Consider the following 19,776-nt stretch of genomic DNA (forward strand, 5'->3'; position numbering starts at 1 on the left):
CAAACAACAGATAAGCCAAAGGATGTTCTCGTTGAAAGATGAAAAGGTAGGAGTCAGTCTTGCTATGTGTGAACCTATGTTGAAATTGACAAATCTTTGAAACTAGACACAATGGTCCTTTTGAGTTCATAAAGAGACTTTCATAAATATCATATATTTACTTATTAGTTTGTAAAGAAATTTTCAAAGCTCGTTTATTTTATTAGATTAAAAAAATAATATATATATATATATATATATATATATATATATATATATATATATATATATATATATATATATATATATATAATAAAGAAGAGAACAAGGACTAATAAGTAAATATATGATATTTAGACTTTTTTTCTTGTGACTCACGACCCTGAATCTAACCCGCGAACCTGGATATGAACAACAAACTTGAATCTGGCCCTTTGAATTCGTATAATTAACGGTTATATGGGTTGATCTATTTATAGCTAATCTGAATTAGGGTTGAACAAAACATGAATATTTACATGAGTCATGTCCTGGTTGAACTTTTATAACTCGCTAACTTACGACGCGACAACCTGAACACAAGATAATCTTCACCTTTAATTTTTAGGTTAGCTTTTTTAAAAGTTGTAGATTTAACACGTTGGACATAAAATATGATATGATTATATACTTTATGCCTAGATTTACCAGAAAAAATCCATATGCTATCATATTTTTGTACAAAAGTTTTTGAAAAAAATGTATGTATAATTTATGTCCTTTAACTTATTGAGTTATTATAAAAAGCTAATCATTCAAAAAAAATTGTTATCACACTTTATGCGATTTCATACTCTTTTACATATAAATAGATGTGAAGTACCATCAGCTATAGGTCGGTAATCAAAAGTTAAAAAGGAAATCCAACTCTAAATGTTCTAGTAAATTAAGAGCTATAATTATAAAAAATAAAAATAAATAAATAAAATTGTTTATAAAATCTTTAGTATAAATGAAGTTTGATGACAAATACTTATTAAACATATTAAAAGGATAATTTTCCATTAAAAAGTTGTTCATCTACATAAATACAACTATTGTTGAATAGTCTATAACAGTTTTTGTTTTTGGTAGACGTGAGTTACCATGTCAACCAATGACATGTGGCTAAGTCTTCACCCGTAAATATTTATTTAATTAAGATAACTCAAATCTTGTTTTCTATGCATTAATTTATTGTTTATTTGTGACATCTATAATAAGATAATATAAACGTGTAGGATAGACATTTCATAGACTTGCGAGACATGATATCATATTATATTTGTTTAATATTAATTAAATTTTAGAGTAAATTACTAAAATCGTTCATGTGGTTTGGTTAAAATTACATATTTGGTTCCTAACTTTTATTTTGCACTTGGATCATCTTTGTTGTTTGATTTTGTTGCATTTTTCGTCCCTATGGTTTAGTCAAAATTGCATGTTTGGTCCATAACTTTATGTATGTAAGGGACGAAAAACGCAACAAAATCAAACCACAGAAACGATCCGAGTGCAAAAGAAAAGTTAGGGACCATACGTACAATTTTAACCAAACCATAGAGACGTGAATCACGTTTACAAATAGATGTATTAATTTGCCGAAAGAGTTTCATGAATCACGTTTACAAATAGATGTATTAATTTGCCGTTCCAAAAAAGATGTGTACTTGACTTAAAAATATCTTTTTCTTTTAGTTCATAACAGAATTGCTAATTATCGGTGCAAATGATTACTCTGAAACGGTTTTAACTTGATTCTATGAGAAGAATTTTTAAAATCAATATCTAAACTTATACGGAATGAAATTAGATGAAAAAAAATATATATTATGAACTAATTTGTAACAAAAAAACTCACAAAAAAATATCTTTGCTTTTAAGGCTGTGGGGAGTGGTGCGATTTTTACCGTACCTTTTGCCACATAGGCAGAGGAACACCATCCCCTGACTACAGTTTGGGTGCGGTTTAGGCCGCATGTAGAAATTTGTTATATTTTCACTCTTTCTCTCCTCTTTTATTTGTTCTCTCTCTCCTCTTTCAACCAATCACATTTTTTTCTTTTTTTTTTTCTTTTCTCTCTCTTTACCATATTCTCACTCCCAACATATGGTTTCATAGTGTTAAAAAGAAAACAATTATGAGTTAGCGTCTACGTGGCATAGGAGGAAGTATGGTTTCTGAGGTGCCACTCCCTCGAGCGAGGATGACTTTAATCTTTAGCTCTTGAAATTTTTTATTATCTACTTAAAAGTAGCTAAAACAATAACCCAGTCTCCCATTTATAATAATAGGAATTCTATTTGTGAAAAAATCAATTAACTTATATGGAATGAAAATGCTAAAAGTCGGTACTAAAGCCAACTAATTTCCCCCTTGAGTCGTCTATTGTTTTTAGATTTTCAAGACAGGATGATATACATTGCTATTACTCAAATAGTTTGTAAACTTAGCGGGTTTGGAGATTCTTATTCCTTGCTAGCCTCACATCTCATATGGAGGTGCTCGAACTTGTGTATGTCTTCTTCAAGCGATAGACTACGTTGTAGCCACTAATGATAATCTAGAAAACTTTCTTAAATTTGGCAGGTAAAAACTAACCTTGTAGAACTTTTAACATGTTTTTTCATGTGTTGATCTTGGGGTTGTTTACCAAGTTTTATTGCTTCTTCAAGTGGTCCTACCACATGGACAAATAATCGTGGAGTTTGATGGCCACAACCTTGATTTTGCGGTTGTCACTTGTCAGGAACATTGTATACATTGAAGACATATTCAACGGTGGTAATCCACTCAAGAAAATAACATGAGTTTGTTTTTCTTTTGAGTTCCAATATATCCAAGAAAAAACCAAACTTTATAGTGGATCTTCATGATTGTAGTGGTCGATATACTAGTGAGAAGTGACATTGACGGATGTTGGGTTCACCGTCCTTATCAAGATCAATGTGAAGCATGAGCTAGCCCTCAGATTTATTTCTTCTGCTCTGATACCTAATGATATGGAATGAACTTGAAGGAATGAAACAAATAACACACAACTCACAAGAATGGTCCTTTTTTTTAGAACGACAATGACATTAAAAACACTAGACTAGCAAGAAACTAGCTGGAAAAAACCAAAAGGACAATACAAGAACATTAAAAATAGTAATGTTTGGATCTTGAAGCCAAGCTACCTAATTAATAAAAAACTTTATACTCCCATAGTTAACCCAAAAACGATTAAGTGACAATATTGTCAAAAAGATTTGTCAATATTTACTTCTTTGTAGCAAACACGAAATTAAATATACAGTTTCACATCACCCACCACATCGTCAAGAACACTACCTTTAAGCATTTTTTAATAGACTTTTGTAAATGCAGAATAGAAAACCAAGAACTCCAATCCTCAAAAGTAACCAAAGTAGGTTTAGAAAAGTTCCACCATCTAACAATCTAAGATAAAAGACCATTAGCAATATTGCAACCAAAGAAAAGATGATACACCAACTCAACGCCATCATCACACAACGGGTAAGTAAGAGACTATATATGAAGACCTTGCTTATCCAAATTAACCATCACCGGAAGTTTGTCTAACTTCAATCTCCAAACAAAAACATTAATTTTGATAGGAACCAAATTGACCAATCTCGTTGGCGGATCCACCATTAAGTAATTTTTATCGATAAAAGCACGAGTAGAGAAAACGCTATAAATTTCCAGAGCAATCCAAAACCCATTATCATTTATCTTTAACTATAGAAAGGACAACTGACTGACAAAGAAGCAACCATTGTTCATTTTCGGTCCCTCCTTGCATAGGTAACCTACGAAGAGACTCATTCCACCCAACTTGCTCCATCTAAGATTGAACAGTAATCTTTTTTTTTTCCATTTCCAAAGAAAAAAATTTAGGAAACAAAACTTTAAAAGAATCTTCTCCCACCCAAATGTCATTCCAAAAAGAAGTATCCGAACCATCTCCGACTTTCTTCTTAGAAAAATACATCACATCGATATCTTTCTCTTTAAGAATAGAAATGGAGTTGACCACTTCTAACCAAATCGAACCATGCCTACAAGAAACGATTTTTAACATCAAACCATCTTTAATATGAATACTTTTCACCACCCTAACCTAAAGAGCATCATGGGAATTAAGAAAACGCCAAATCCATTTAACCATGAGGGCTCTATTCAACGCAAAGAAGCTACCCACACCAAGAATGGTTGTTTTACCCAAGGATAAAAAAAGCTAATCACTAATTCTTCAAAAGTATTTTTAATCAAATCAAAAGAAATCAAACAATAATTGTTCTATTTATAATAACAGGAATCCTATATGTAAAAGGAAACAATTAACTTATTTACATAATTGAAAAACCCTAAAAATAGTTAAAAACATAGCTAAAACCATCCACAAACGAATTTGACCCCTTCAAATGTGTTCTGGAAACTCAACTTCCAATAAAGCTTAGGACGCAATAAAATAGAGGATGATGGTTGTATGGGTCAACTTTTTTGAGGCGAGTTCCAATATATTACCACATAGAAATAAATCAAAAGACTACCAAACAAAATACCAAATCTACACGAAATGAGGAATACGAGTAAATGAGTAATAATAATTGGTGATGTGTTTAACAACTTGAAATGCTAATGGGAAAGTGCAACGTCCTATTTTCCAACAAAAAAATTTTCATTTTTATTAAGGTAAGATTCCTAATTTATTAATCTATTATTTAAGAAAGTCATTTATTCCAAATTACACTTATTAAAATCAGAGTATTGTAGGAAACACGGAATCTTCAAATTTGTTGATGATTGTGTACAGTCCCGCCTTTGCCTTCCTACAATCACTGATGATACTTGAAACAATAAACAACTAAGTAAGCATAAAGTTTAGTGAGTTTCTCCTAAAACACCACATACCATATGCAACGCCCATGTTCCTGAGCTAAGCATTAATGATAATGTAATAGTCTAAGTCAACCATTGTAACTCATTTTAAAGTAATAAAGATGAATTACTTGAATATTATGTGAATTATGTGCTTATTACTTGTTTATAATAATATAATAAATAAAGGATAAAAATAGGCATCAAAAAAAGTTAGATAAACCCTATATCTATGAAGAAAGTTGTAGTCGTCATGACAAGGATTCCGGAGACATAAAGAACGCCGAAATCCGAGTTATAACGAAGAAGTTATGGCATGTCGAAGTTTCGCGACAGAACCGGCACGACACTGCGTGACATAAATAGTGAATTTACGATAGAGGACTTTTTAGCCCTAGCAATCTAAACAAAATTCGTAGTGTTCGTTAAACCGAGAGCGTGCATAAAAAGAACGTCCAAATCTGACTTCGTATGAGGAAGTTATGATTTTTCGAAGTTTCGGAATAGCAGTGCAGAGCCCGAAACTCGAACTTTAGATCGAGTGATTTTTAGCAACACAACCTAAATGAGAATTGAAGATCTCATTAATAGGAGTTCAATGATAAAAAGACAGTCGAAAACGAAGTCCGTATGTAAAAGTTATGAATTCTACACGGTCGTTTAGCAATGAAATCTTCACATAGTGTTGAATTCAAAATCGGTCGAGAATTAACTCATGGAGTCTAAATAAAAGTTGTATATCATGTTCCTACCTATACGTGGATATAAATAATGTTGAAAACGGAGCTCGTATGCGAAAGTTACGGGGTTTAGAAGTCGGCAGGATATTGCAGCGAAATGGGTGACGTGGAGCAATCTGAGTCATTGCTTTCTCCACGGCAGATCGCGAAACGTGGCACCGACTCGATGAGTTGGACCAGCAACTTGACGAGTTGGGGATCATAAACTCGGCGATTTGGGCCAGAAACTCGACGAGTTCACCCCTTTTTCAGCCTATAAATACCAACTGAGGCCAACCTTCATCCTTCACTCCTTCCCCACTTCTTTCTCACTCTACACACTCTCTAAACCTCCTAAAACACCGCCAAAATCCTAGGAAACTTCCCTAGCACTTGAAGAAAGCCCCGGAGTGCTAGAAGGCTCCGAGAAAAATAGTTTTTTGATTTGAAACTCTGCCCGCGCAGAGCCCGGTTTTCAAGCAAACTTCCCGGTTTCGTCAAAGAAGATTATTCTAAGAAGCGAAGTGTTGTCCGAATCACTCCTTAACAGGTGAGTGTATAGCCACTTTCATCTTACACATAGATATGAAGTATTTTATATAAATTACGTGCTATGTGTATAAATATGTGTTGTCTGTTTACCTCAGATGTTTGTTGGATGAAAGATTTGAACTTTCTCCTTCAGATCTAGATTTTTCCTTGTGATCTAAACTTTTTCTTTTTAGATCTAAGAATTTTCTTCATATTTGAATGGTATATGTATTTTTTTGTCAGACCTAAACCTTTTCTTTCAGATCTGAAGTTTTTCCTTCAGATCTAGACTTTCTCACTACAGATCTGAACTTTTCAGATCTAAACCTGATATATGGATGATTTATACTTGAGATCTATGTTGTATGAAAGATAAAAAAAAAAAAACTTCGTTTTCATATCTGAGTTGTATATGTGGTTTATATCTACAAATGTTTTGGGTAAAACATGGGTAGATGAAATAGTTAGTGTGTGATGAAATAAAATGATGAGAAGCCTCGATGTTGACATTGATCCAATCATCTAGCAGAGTATAGATGATGACCACAAACTTTTCTAGGAAGTCAAGTGGAACGCTAGCAGGCTCGCAAACTGTATGTGTTTGTGAACGATGTGTTCACCGATGTACTCCATCCCCCCAATGGTTGCCTTATGGACAAATATGGCTGAGGAATCCCCTTAGCAGTAATATCCATCCCGATGAAATTCCTTAGGATAGGTCCCTTATGATAGATGCTTTACGGATGTAAGGTGAGGATAACGGGAATGGGTAATCGGATTTAATGATTGTTGAAAATAATAAACTTATTTATTGTGGGTTGAAAACCCTATATGCTCACTAGGCTCCCCATCCTGACCCACTCAGTTTCTTGTATTACAGGTAGTGGCAAAAGCATAGTTGGATGACTTGACGAGAGATTATGGATTTTAGGCCAGTGGAAAATAAATGGAATATTATAAGGTCTATGTTGTTTTGAGGCCAGATTTTGCTTTGTGGCCTATGATGTTTTTGGTTTATGCTTATGATCTGTATCGATGACTGACATCCCGAGTTTTTGTAAGGTAATGAAAATAAATTTCTTTAAGAAATGTTTTGATAAAGTATCATCATATTTTGTTTTGGGAACAAATTCCGCAACACTTTTCCTTGAGAGATTACTCTGATTTTATTATAAAAGCATAAACGAAATCGGTCTTTATGGCCGTAAAAATGGGGATGGCACACCATACATACATTTTCCATGGGTTACCCTCATGGTCTGACATCCAAGTATCATGGGTACCCCCATGGTCTTTCCTTGAAATGTCATGGGATACCCCCATGGTCTAACATCCATGTGTCATGGGCTACCCCCATGGTTTTTCCTTGAAATGCTATGGGCTACCCCCATGGTCTAACATCCAAGTGTCACGGGCTACCTCCATGGTCTTTCCTTGAAATGTCATGGGCTACCCCCATGGTCTATCTTGCAAGTATCACGGGCTACCCCCGGGGTCTTTCATGCAAATATCGTAAAGACAACTAGCATTCTACATAACAAAGTAATGGGTTGGCATCGGTGCCTTAGACCCATGGATACAGTGAGAAAGCTCACAACTGCATACTTGTCCTCTCACAACACACAATCCTGCCGCCAGCAAACCTCCATTGAATGTGTAACCCTAAGTAACCAGAGATGGGATAACCACCCAAACAGGTGATGTGATCCTACTCTAGAGCTACAACCAAACGAGGAACAGGCAAGAGCCTAGATCGAGAGTTCTCATGCTATCCTACATGACCCCAGTCAGTCCCTAAGGGTACTCCATATGTGATAACCAGCAAGCACAAACAACATACAATTCTACAGATTGTTACAACAAAGCAACATACTCGATACCAGAACACAGATCTAACATATCATTACAACATAGCAGCATACTCGATACCAGAACACAAATCTACCAGATTAATATAGCATAGTAGCATACTAAAATGAACAATCTAAGGAATGCATGGCTGTATATACTTAGAGGTGAGATAGTCACCCGGACAAATGATCCTACTCTAGAACTACAACCAAATGAGGAATGAGTCAGAGAGCTTGGATCAAGAGTCCTCAGTCTATCCTACATGACTATACAAAGTCCCTAAGGTATCCCTATACTAACAGATAACCAAAACTAGTGGGTCGACATTAGTGCCTTCGACCGACGGGTATAGTAAGACGAAACTCGCATTGATATATGCGTAGATAACCACTATAGGAATGAAGGACTCTACCATCTTCAACTCACTTCCAGTCACCTACAGGAAGATACTTTAGTTAATACCCGATCACAAGTCATAGTCACTTGCAACAGTGACCACCTCACATGAAATGACGATTAGGGTTAAGTAAGAACACTTAACCCATTAAGGACTTAATCATCTAAGGGTAGGACTAATTAAGGTTTAATTTAGTTATTCTCGGGTGTAATAATAATTTAACCAATAGCCCGAATATGCACTCGATCATTGTCTAAAACATAGCACCCCGATTCTAGGGTTTTTCACAAAAAATGATAACCAGGGTTAGTGTTCCACACTTAACCCCTTAAGGACTTAATCCATTAAGTTCAATATTGCATTAAGTTAATTGTAGGGGCATTATTAAGTATCCTTTAGATAATAATTAACAGCTTTAACGCGGGTCCTGACCAACTCCAAAAACTAAGGTTTCTTGACATTTGGGTTTTTGTAATTTCCAACTCCTAAAGTTAGATGATTAGTTAATTAAATAAATATAAAGTTAATAAATCGGGCACCACCTACTGCCACCTCGGGTAGTGGTGGTCGGCTGCAGTCCGTGGCGGCAGTCACCACCTCATGGCGGCGGTGGTGGTGGTTTTTGAGTTAAAATCCGGCAACAAGCATCCGATACATTATTTTATGCAGAAAAGTACATACACACATTAATTCATGCACACAGCCACCTAACAGGGCATATGGTGGCAACAGAAGGTGGCCGTAAGGTGACAGCCACCATCTCAAGGTGGTGGTGGTGGATTTTTCTTTTGTTTTTCTGGCCAAGAATGTATATACAACATGTCCTCATAAAAACATGCACATAAACCAATATACACACAGTCACCCACACACTGTGGCTGATGGTGGCAAAAAAAAAAAAGAAGCTGAAATGGAGGCAGCCACCATGGTTGGCTACCATGGTGGTTCTCTTCGACTTTCGGCCAGCCAAGATACACCATCCATTAGACACCCTGCTATTAGGCGTGTCAAACCCAACAAATAATATGGGTACAACAGACTCCAAATACACAACTATAATGCATTAAAAAGTAGTACAAGACAAGCAGGGTCGAACCACCGAGACACGGGATAAAAGTCTATACATCTTTGCGCAAGGTACTTTGGTCACAAAAAGGGGATTTATTTGCAAAAGTAAAATAATAGAAGAACAATCTACTTTAATAGCATGCACAAAATGAAATAAACTTGTAAACAATTTGATTGAATGGTTCTTGTTCTAGTTCTTAATGTTATTGTTCAACTTAATTATGACTTGATGTAATTCATGATTGTTATTCTAAGTTGGTACTGAAAGATATTAACATGCTCTAATACCTCTCGCTTGCCAAATTATCTAACCAAAACACGCTCTTTGACTAGACCTAGCTTTACTAATTCAACCTAAACACGCTCTTAGATTGTATTGAAAAACCGCATTAAGTTTTGTACAAGCTTCCCAACAATGTTCATTTCTTCTCATACGCTCGGAAGTGTGAAAACATGTGATATATGTTTTACAATAAGAAAACTCATTGTTTGTTACCAATCATTAACTTTACAGAACGATTAGGTGCCCTAAAAGTTAATTAACTGCATAAAAATTCAATTCATGAAAGTAGCCAATCAAACACAAATCAAATTTAAGGGTTCTAGTTTAAAAAAAAAACATAATCACTAGAATAGAATCACAAATCAAACATCAAATCATATGCTTCAAGTCAAGCAATTAACATGTTTTGAACAAGAACTAGAAACTAGGGTTTCTTAGCCACACATGGCTAAGAACAAATCAAACAAGAATACAGATGGGATTGAAATGTTTAATGCTTACTAAAATGAAATAAAAAGTGTTTGCAATGATTTGGTCTTCTCAAAAGCTTCAAGAATTCTCCCAAAATCACCTAATATCGCCCAAAACTGCTCCAAAAACCGTTCTGCCTCTTCAAAATGACGTTCTCCTGTTTTAATTAGTGTTCACGTGCATGCCATAAGGACATGCGTTTTTGGCATGACCATGCCTTTTGTCTATGTGTTTTTGGCATGGCCATTTGTCTTAACCATGTGTTTTTGGCATGGCCCATGCTTTTTGCTAAAAATCAAATAAGCCTTCAATGTTGGCTCCATCTTCAATATAGCTTCACCACGAGTCATGTTGCTCAAATATGAGATAATAAAGGACAAACATGACCCGTGTCAATGTGACAAGAATCGCGTTTCAAACGTAGTCCTTTTCTATGATGACAATGCAATAATGGCTCGGTTATGTCTTCATTTTTTTCTGCCATGGAATGACCGGTTCATCTTCTCTTCATGCTCCAAAGCTTCAAGTTCCATCCTCCATGCCCCATGCATCTAAGCTCCAAGCTCCACGCCCCATAATGCCTGCAAAATAAATCAAAAAATAGTAAAGTACTAGACATTCTTAATGAAATATGCTATTGCCCAAATAATTAACTAAATGCAAGAATTATGAAGTAGAATACTATGAAAGGACAGAAATAAACATGCAAAATAGGTGCATGAAATGCACCTATCACCTGCAACAACAACATACAACACGAAACACGAGCATCCAATCACCGAATTACGCACCCAATCTCAGCTTTTCTCGTGGCGGTAGGCGGTGATGGATGACGACCGGAGCAACAGAATGGATCGTTTGAGTGGTGGCGGCGACGACTAGCAACGGCCTGAACGAAAACGGAGGGAGAAGGATGGCGTTTGCGGAGAAGAGGGTGTGGTTGTGTTCGTCACCGATCACAGCAACGACCACGATGCCAAATGTCAGTCCTCGTCCTCAACAGCAATGGAAACACGACGACGATGCTCAACCTGGTGGTTCCCAGCTTCGACAGCGGAGGTGGCGGTGGCTAGAGGTGAGAGGGTATAAGGGTGGCGACTGAAGGATATGTTTAGGGTTAGGGTTTCCGTCAGGTGTTGCACTCTTAATAACGGGATGGGAAGGGAATCGGGTTCAAGTCTCGTGTTTAACCAAACTTGAATGCACTTTTACGAGATTGGGCCATGCCTTTACAATTTAAGTCTAACAATTACCAAACAGTCATTGTTTTACAAATTTCTTTATATTTCAAGTCCTAACGTTACAATATAGACCCCAAATTCTTGAAATTATATTGTTTAACTCCTTTGGCTAACACTGACTAAATTATTCCGGATTTATGACTAAAATAAAATAAAATATAAAATACACATCAGGGTTTTAGGATTTCTTATTTATTTATTTATTTTAAACAGGATTGTTATATAGAAAGTGGTCAAACGATGCTTCCATTTTCAACAAGTCATTGTAAGTGGTCCGAAAAAAAAACACAGGAAAGCTTTTAAACATATTAAGTTTTAGAATGTTGTAAAAGATTGCCAAAATAATGTGACATAAGAATATCCGAAGCACACATGTATGGTTCTCAAATGTCAAAAAGATCCGACACTTATTACATTGCGTCGGATACCATGTCAGGATCAACCTCGACAATGATGATATCATTGAGATTCCACCACCTTCTCGTCCAATAGGATGGGACAAAGCCAAACGTTAAGGTCAAAGGTAAAAATGTAAACCTTGGATAATTTGAACAAATATTTAGAGTTCACTCAAGAAAATGAGCATAGGAAAGAAAGAATTCCTTAATATGAAGCTTTTAATGCAAGACTTAGTATCTCCACATCGGAAGAATGCGAATCGACTTTAACGGTAGAAACTAAAAATTAAAAAATATATATAACATATAGTTTGTCTTTTTTATTTCTATCATTATGTTTTTTAGTTTTAATTTAATTTTAATGTAATTTCATTTTAATTTAATGAAATTATCAGTATTATATAAATTAAATTGCTTAAATAAAATAGAAAAATAAATGTAGCATGACATGAAAAACCATTTCTTGCATATGTGGCAGAAAAAAAAAGACTAGCATTACAACACTCCTAATTTTAGAAACTACAAATATTTTCGGGTTCCATTTTCCTTGTATGAAGTACCAGTGATTGAAGTCCTGATAATTGTCGTTGATGTATGAATACGTGTATATTTATTGTAGTCTTAAGTCTTAACGCAAGATTCAGACTAATATGTAGCATTCGATTTTTTGTTTCAAATGAGGAAATCGAATCAAATGAAATCCAAACCAGAGATATGTGTCGATCTAATGACCTTAAATTAAAATCAGGGTCAATTCACGATTTAAATTACAAAAATCTTTCAAGCAAAAGACATAAACCACACCCATAAACACCGTGTATCCTGCTTCTGATGTTTATTTGAAAATGGAAAAAAGAATACCATCAATGACAAAGAAAGGCACTGATTGAAATTAGATAAATACGTATATACGTGTCATCGAAGCAGTTAAAGCTTTCCCAAGAAACTCTCTTTCTTTCTCTTTCTCTCTCTCTCTTTCTCTCTTGTTAGTTTGTCAAGAAATAAAGAAAAAGAAAGAAAAAATCTTGAAAGAAACAGGCATTAACTAGCAAAAACAGGACGATCAACCATTTGGGGTTTCCATTATTACACTTTTCTTCATTGGTAAGCACTTTCCAACTTGTGTCAATCATAAATTTTCAGTTTAAATGAAAATTTAAGACTCGAAGTTTGGAAATTTTACCTAACAATTTATGGAAAACCCCATTTGTTTATAGCTTCTATACAGATTGATTCGATATTAGCAACGGATTAATGCGAAGAAGACGACCTATTTTTTCTTGATTCTTGAAAGGCTGACAATGACAATGGTTGCCTACTTGCCTCAGATCCCTGGAGCCCAGATTTCACGTGTTCCAAGATTGAAAAGGTGGAAACTTTTTTAGGTTTTTTCGTGATTTATTCACCCTTTTTGATTTTCATGAATCCCCTTTTGCATTTACGGTTTAGATTGATGGATAAGGGTTGTTCTTGACGTTTAATTGTTAAAGGGTTTCGCTTTTTTTTGTGTGTGTTTTACAAGAATCTTGTAATCTGATATATAGATTCTAAAGAAAAAATTCCATATTCGGTGATCGTAAGATCCATTCTTCCTCAACCCCACCTCGATTTTACTCCACGATCTTATTTTATCCGTTGACTTCCAATTCGAGATAGAAAAAGATCATCAGGATTCATAATGGTTGAAGTAGCTAACAAAATTAGGGTTTTGAAAATCGGAAAAAAACTGAAGTCGGTGAAGATTTAGATAAAAGGATTCAATGGAAGAGATGTCTCCCCCTACCTCGATTACATTCAACTTAACAAATCCCATTTCCGAAAACACCCTCGGAAATCATGCGGATTTCACTCGGGTCAAACTACTCACCGGAACAGCAAGCTTGTTATCCAAGAATTGTGATATCGCAAATCAAGAAACAGACGCTGATGAAATCATGTCAATTGACGATTCCATCGATGCAAATTCAGCAAGTTTACCGATTCCAATTGCTGTCGCAATCGAGGGAATGGAAAATGATCAAGTAGTAGCGAAAGTAATTAGCTTAGGAAAAGAAACAATAGAAATTGAGAATGAAACCACTCTAACCCCATCTCTAATGGCGCTTGTTGAAAAGAATCAAAGTAAAGGATTCAAAAGTGTTTTTGAATTGGAATACATTCCACTCTGGGGTTTCCATTCCGTTTGTGGGAAAAGACCAGAAATGGAAGATTCCGTTGCGGTTGTTCCTCGTTTCATGGAAATTCCTATCAAGATGTTTGTCGGTGACCATGTGATCGATGGCATGAGTTCCAATTTGACCGATTTGACCTCCCATTTCTTCGGGGTATACGATGGGCATGGGGGCTCTCAGGTAATTTACATCTTTGTCCATTTCCAATACTTATAAACACCATAAGGTAGAGATGAAAGTATATTGCTATTTATTGCAGGTTGCCGATTATTGTCGTGACCGTATACATCTTGCTTTAGAGGAGGAACTAAAACTTGTTGCACAAGAAACCTTCAACGACACGTTACAGGTTCAATGGGAGAAAGTGTTTACAAATTGTTTCCAAAAGGTTGATGATGAAGTTGGCGGGAGAGTTAGCCGCAAAACCCCGGAATCGGAATCACTAATTCCAGAACCAGTGGCACCGGAAACCGTTGGTTCAACCGCTGTGGTTGCCGTAATTTGCTCTTCACATATTATAATTGCAAACTGTGGTGATTCTAGAGCCGTTCTTTATCGTGGGAAAGAAGCCATTGCTTTATCAAATGATCATAAAGTGAGAGTTATTTTTTTACCTTATTTAATTTTGAAAAGCGACGTATGCAAAAATAACATTTTTTTTTTAAAATAGCCAAATCGAGAAGATGAATATGCAAGAATTGAGGCGTCTGGTGGGAAAGTCATACAATGGAATGGGCATCGTGTTTTTGGTGTTCTTGCAATGTCGAGATCTATTGGTATGTTTATTTTATTCAGCATATAGTTCATGTAATCATTTTTGATATATGAAATGTTATGAACTTTAAAGAGGCTAAATGCAACAAACTATTTATTTATTTCTTAATTTGTGTATTGTAGCATCCTGTTTTTATTTCTTCCTATCACAACGTATATTTTGAAAAATCTTCCCAATCATAGCATTGTATTTTCAATTTCTTTTTCTTAATGTATTCTTGGAAAAATTATCGATGGCATTGCTATAGTTGTTATTAAGTTTTTATACTTGTTTTTCAGGTGATGGGTATTTGAAACCATGGATAATACCCGAACCAGAAGTCACATTTACAGCACGTGCTAGACAAGATGAGTGTCTTGTTTTAGCTAGTGATGGTTTATGGGATGTGATGTCTAATGAAGAAGTATGTGAAATTGCTAGAAAACGCATTCTTATTTGGCATAAAAAGAATGGTGGGACCACAACCGATAGGGGAACGGGTATGGGTGTGGGACCCGATCCTGCAGCACAAGCAGCAGCCGATTATCTAGTAATGCTTGCTCTCCAAAAAGGAACCAAAGATAACATATCTGTCATTGTTGTTGACTTGAAAACTCAAAGAAAGTTCAAGACAAAATCTTAAGTGTTTCACTTGTCTGGTTTATTGACCCTAGAATGTATTATTAAAACGATTCTTAAACAACAGAACCAGATTACTATTTTAAGAGTAAATTACAGAAATGGTCCCTGTGTTTGTTAACATAATTTCGCTCCCCAATTCCAACTTTTTTGTTCTTTCATTATCTTTGCCTTATGGTTTTGTTGAACTTTACCGTTGAAACCCATGTAAAATGATCATATTATTACTCCTCTTTTTAACGTGTCATTGTTTTGTTTACACTGGTGGCCCCTCCCTCAGGAAAGTTTATTCAAATTGAAGTGTTTTCTGTACACAATTGAAGGAATCAAGAACTCTGTTGAGCTATTTTTTAATTGGTTCTAATAGAAAGAACTCAGGAACATTGTTAAACTATGTTTTGATTGGAATTTTGCAATCGTGTAATTAAAGAAAGATGTGCAGATTCTACGAACTTCTGGAGTGCCTTTGGGGATTATTCCAACTCTTTTTGATTGTTGGTGAGCTTCGTTCTTCCATTTTCAAATCAAGGAAGCGTCATTGGTTTCATTTTTGCCCATAAAATCTACTCATAAACAAAATCATTCAATATTTTTCAAACATGAAATTCATACAACAGCAATTTATGTTTGATGCGTGAATTCACAAAATGCACTTGTAATTGCCGATGAGAACCCTTAAGGACCGTTAACAGAATCTTCACCACCATCAGGGTGGAAAAACAACAAAAATCCAAGGCCATAAATGTAATTTATTTTAATAATGAAATGATAAAAGACGGGTAATATGATCATTTTACATGGGTGTTAACAGTAAAAATTAACAGAGTTCGAGGAAAAGACTGGTATCGTTTTGTAATCATATTTAGTGAGTTGGATACGCGTATATAACAAACAAGTTATCTAAAACATAAAGAGTTAAACCGACAACAAAATGTGACAAAGTACTGTGTTTTTCAAATGTAAAAACATACCAAATCGGAATCCATAATCAGTCATGTTAATAAGAGTATTCAAAAACTTGATTAAGAACTTGATTCCCTTGTCCTGTGTTGTCGACGAAAACCTAGAAACTAACAGCAGAAAGTAAAGAGCCAAGGATGACTTCCCTTGTGAACCAACAACCACAGATTCAGGTTGTTGGTTCACCGAGTCTATTTCACTGTTCATCAGCGAAACATGTGGTGGGTTCCACCCAGTATACCACCATTGTTGGGCCCCACACTCTGTATGGGCCCAACTTGAGAATGGTATACCGGGAACCTAAGTTCTTGCTGGTGGAAGAAGCTCTCACCATTGGACACACTTGTAATCTCCGAGCAACCACCACCGCCGCCCCCGCCAGATCCCAAATCATCTTGTCCACTGATCGGGCCATCTGGTTGGCCTTCTTGTATCTTTTTCATGTTTAAAAACCTACCACCGGGCCCTCGGGCCCGCTTGAGTGCATGCACATGTCGGGATTCATGGAGATACGGCTGTCCAAGTTTTCCAAAGGGTTAAATAACAACTTTTTTTTGCACCTCAAAAATAAATATTAATTATAAAAAAAAAAAATCAAAGAAAATTGCAATGGATACCTTGCGTGGTTTTAAAAGCTTGTTTTGGGCCTCAAGTTTGGCCCGATATTGTCTCCTACGAAGAATTGCATTGTATTGTTTTGCGTTGACGTATATGGGTTCATCGTGTGCAAAATCAATAGGTAGTGGCACTCGAGTAGATGCCATGCTTATTCCTTGAGGCATCTGGTGATACGAGAACAATAAGAAGCTTCAATTTTGTAGTAATTAATTAAAATTGATTAAGATATATATTGTTTATAAACATAGTAGAGAAAAAAGGGGTATCGTGATTAATAAATAATATGATTGAAATTAGACAATTAGTATAGTAGAACTCACCATAGCTTGTGTGCCATAAGGCGCGAGTAATCCACGATAGTATGGATCAGGGTATAGAAGTGGAATACAAGCCTGAAATTGAAATGGGAAAAATCTTTAATCATAAAGATGATCAATATTTTTAATATAAAATAATCAATTGAAAAAAAAAATTCACTTACGTATGGCTGCCTGCGATCAGCTTGAATAGAAAAAGTATAATCCTGAACACCTGTTGGCAAAGCTGAACCAACACTACCTTCTTCACGTGTCACATGAGTTCCATTATACCCTGGTTTAGAGAAGTGGCAAAATGGTAAATATTGGGTATATGAATCTAAAGCGTGTTTGATTTGTAGAATGTTTAGAAGGGAGCAGAATTGGAATCGGAAAGATTGGAACTCATTTCTAAGTTGTAACCAAACACAATCAAATCCCACGAGTCCAACTAACCAGAAGCCATTAAGCTTTTCAAAATGGATTTTAAATGCTTACAATAGATTCAAATTAATATTATTCAACCACATCAATAACAATAGAAACGACTACCTGATTGAATTGAGAACTTGTTTTCTCCATACTGGTAATTTTCTCCAGCACTAGCAACTTCAGGGTAAGATTGACAAGTCGATTGAGTTGATGAAGAATCTTGATCTTGAAACTGAATTTGAAGCCCTAATTGCTTTGTGTTTTGCTGACGTGGCGTTGAAGACCCCATTTTCAAACTTAAGTTATTAGACAAAGTCGACTGTTCAACAAATGACTCAGTACCCGTCCACTGAGACGGGTACCCAACAACACCCAGATCACAATTTTTCTTGAGCAATTCCTGCATGCTTTCAATACTACCAATGGCTTCTAATATGAGTGGCTTTGTATCAAATCAAGGTTATATCGAAGATTACCTGATACAATCATAAACTTTTCATTATTTCACATGACAGATATAGAAGAATCCAAAAAAGAAAGGCTCAAAATAGTAGTAGAAACTGATTAACTTAAATAAACGAGATAATGTCGAGAATTAGATGCTTATCTTGTACCTATATTCCACTAAAGAAACAAACAATCAATCTTTTGGTCTCCACGTATTAGTGTCTTATTAAAAGCAAATCTAAGAAGTGTTCGGATGTGGGATTTGGAAATGATTATCGGATTATTTCAAATAAAGTTTTACTGTATAGGTTTAGCTGTTTACGGGTTATAGCTTTATAAATATCCAAGAAATGAATATCCGATTCTAATTATTCACGAAATTATTTTCAAATTGCACATGTACATAAGCACTCGAAAATACAAGTTCAATTTAGAGTTAAAAACATGAGCCTTGTTGACATAACGAACGAAACTTAATCTTGAGCTAGATGCGATGATTTGGGAAGGAAAAAAAAAAAAAAAAAAAAAACTGACAAGATCAACAATAAGAACATTGTAGACGAAATCAAGAATCGAAGAACAAGGATAGATTAGCAGCTATAATATCATTTTCTAGAGGGTTGATTGGGTCCCACAAAAATATTTGAAGAATGATTAAGAACTAAACAACACAAGGGTGTCTTCAAAGTCAAGATCAAGAACTAAAGACGATGGAATTTTCTAAGAAAGAAAAACATTAAGAACAAAGAACGCAGACAAAAGGATTAGATGTGTAAGAATCATATCCCTGATTTGTTTACTAATCATAGATAAAAATGCCCAGATTGGGAAGGAAAATGAAACATGCAGGTTCCAAGAATCAAGAAAACCAAACAGTTTATGAAGATCTTATAAAATCAAAGAGCTAAATCCACATAAAGTCTAACACTGAAAGAAGAACACGAAAAGGGTTTGAAAGATTAAAGATGCAAAAACATGAAAGAAGAAATTATACCCTTTGTTGGGGAGAATCCGGGCATGCCTCCTTTCCTGAAACTTGGCTCTTTCTCTCTCTCCCTTCAACTCTCCTTCTCTCTAGATATATAAATATAAGTGTGTTTGTGTGTGTGTGAGAGAGAGAAAGAGGGAGTATATATATCTGGTTATAGATTCAGAAAACGACAAAGTGTTTACATCTCCTTCGTTTCAGGGATCCGGCAGCACCATCGGCACTCAACGGTAGTAGTACCCGGAGCTCCGGCGGGTTGTTTTATCATTAAAACTGGTACTTTTTGAAAAGGAATTTGAGTGGGTTTTTGTCGTGTTGTAATGAAGAAGAGTAAAAGATTAAAATTTATAGTCTATGAATCATGCGACTTTTTTTAATTTTTTTTCTGTCGCTCTGTATCAGCCGCCCCTATAGGGCTCCGAAAATGTCGCCACGCGTTCATTAAGAGCGTGGTTTTAATCCTCTGCCCCCTGCCAATTTTACTTTTACTTTAATCTATCATGCTTAAGAAATAAGAAGAAATCCACGTTTATTTATCCTTTCGTTCGTTGATATCAAACAAATCTCTTTTTTATTATTATTATTATTAAAAGAATTAAATAAATTCATATTTCAATAATTTGT

General features: G+C 35.3%; 2 protein-coding genes across 3 annotated transcripts; one reads left to right on the forward strand and one right to left on the reverse strand.

The window, feature by feature from the left end:
• Positions 1-12,756: 12,756 nt before the first annotated feature.
• LOC145030852 (protein phosphatase 2C 16-like) lies at positions 12,757-15,658 on the forward strand. 2 transcript variants are annotated; one of them, XM_078979295.1, is made up of 5 exons: positions 12,757-12,951; positions 13,065-14,198; positions 14,278-14,613; positions 14,689-14,794; positions 15,072-15,658. In XM_078979295.1, the coding sequence occupies exons 2-5, from the start codon at positions 13,608-13,610 to the stop codon at positions 15,413-15,415; spliced, it is 1,377 nt and encodes a 458-aa protein (XP_078835421.1). In that variant the 5' UTR covers positions 12,757-12,951; positions 13,065-13,607; the 3' UTR covers positions 15,416-15,658. The 2 variants fall into 2 exon arrangements, with proteins under 2 accessions (XP_078835421.1, XP_078835412.1); XM_078979286.1 differs by having other exon boundaries at positions 12,757-14,198.
• Positions 15,659-16,345: 687 nt separating this feature from the next.
• On the reverse strand, positions 16,346-19,493 carry LOC145030866 (nuclear transcription factor Y subunit A-3-like). Its single transcript, XM_078979307.1, has 6 exons — positions 19,159-19,493; positions 17,838-18,193; positions 17,471-17,580; positions 17,310-17,381; positions 16,989-17,153; positions 16,346-16,886 (listed from the first exon to the last, which is right to left on the reverse strand). Exons 2-6 carry the CDS (start codon positions 18,121-18,123, stop codon positions 16,578-16,580), a joined length of 942 nt encoding a protein of 313 aa, XP_078835433.1. The 5' UTR covers positions 18,124-18,193; positions 19,159-19,493; the 3' UTR covers positions 16,346-16,577.
• Positions 19,494-19,776: the final 283 nt, after the last annotated feature.

Source organism: Lactuca saligna, chromosome 1 (assembly GCF_052625555.1).
Source record: "Lactuca saligna cultivar CGN05327 chromosome 1, ASM5262555v1, whole genome shotgun sequence".
Lineage (NCBI taxonomy): Eukaryota > Viridiplantae > Streptophyta > Magnoliopsida > Asterales > Asteraceae > Lactuca > Lactuca saligna.

Coding starts and splice junctions, on each gene's coding strand:
- LOC145030852 (XM_078979286.1), top strand. CDS start 13,608: ATGGAAGAGATGTCTCCCCCTACCTCGATTACATTCAACTTAACAAAT. Junction 14,199..14,277: donor ATGGGCATGGGGGCTCTCAG/GTAATTTACATC, acceptor TATTTATTGCAG/GTTGCCGATTATTGTCGTGA. Junction 14,795..15,071: donor TGCAATGTCGAGATCTATTG/GTATGTTTATTT, acceptor CTTGTTTTTCAG/GTGATGGGTATTTGAAACCA.
- LOC145030866 (XM_078979307.1), bottom strand. CDS start 18,123: ATGCAGGAATTGCTCAAGAAAAATTGTGATCTGGGTGTTGTTGGGTAC. Junction 17,382..17,470: donor CTGATCGCAGGCAGCCATAC/GTAAGTGAATTT, acceptor TTTCAATTTCAG/GCTTGTATTCCACTTCTATA. Junction 16,887..16,988: donor AGCTTTTAAAACCACGCAAG/GTATCCATTGCA, acceptor AAACTTGGACAG/CCGTATCTCCATGAATCCCG.